General features: G+C 42.2%; 1 protein-coding gene across 1 annotated transcript in view; it reads right to left on the reverse strand.

Moving 5' to 3' along the window:
• Positions 1 to 279: 279 nt before the first annotated feature.
• LOC109240745 overlaps positions 280 to 455 on the reverse strand; it is a 3,613-nt gene continuing 3,437 nt past the window's right edge. Inside the window, exon 4 of the mRNA XM_019407419.1 lies at positions 280 to 351. Coding sequence (XP_019262964.1) covers positions 280 to 351 — 72 coding nt within the window. The remainder of the gene's footprint in view (positions 352 to 455) is intronic.

Below are 455 nucleotides of genomic sequence, written 5' to 3' on the forward strand. Positions count from 1 at the left end.
GATCCTGACCAGTATTTGAACACCTCTATGTTGGACTCAGTGACTCTAAAGGAGTCACCAGAAAAGGAAGCAGCTCATAACATCGTGGCTATAGCTGCTGAGAGTGTGATGAATGAAGGAGCATATCTCTCATCTGAGTACCAGGGGGGAAGAAATTCCATTCCTAGGAGATGTAAGAACTACAGCACTCCTCGAGTCATTAGCTCATGAGATATTCTAAGAAAATCCTTCTGATGAACCTGATTCTCTTCCATACAAACCCACTCCTACACCTTCCGTTCACTCCAAGCTCTTAGAGTCTTCCTCCAAATCACTCACTATCAGGTCACTACAGCAAGAGAGTTCTGAGTCCTCGTTTCAGAAAAATAAGAGGAGTGTCAAGACAAGGAAAAAGAGGAAAATGAATCCAAAGGATTTCATCAAAAAAGTGTCAGTAAACCAAGTAGATCAAGATG

Source organism: Nicotiana attenuata, unplaced genomic scaffold (genome assembly GCF_001879085.1).
Source record: "Nicotiana attenuata strain UT unplaced genomic scaffold, NIATTr2, whole genome shotgun sequence".
Classification (NCBI taxonomy): Eukaryota; Viridiplantae; Streptophyta; class Magnoliopsida; order Solanales; family Solanaceae; genus Nicotiana; species Nicotiana attenuata.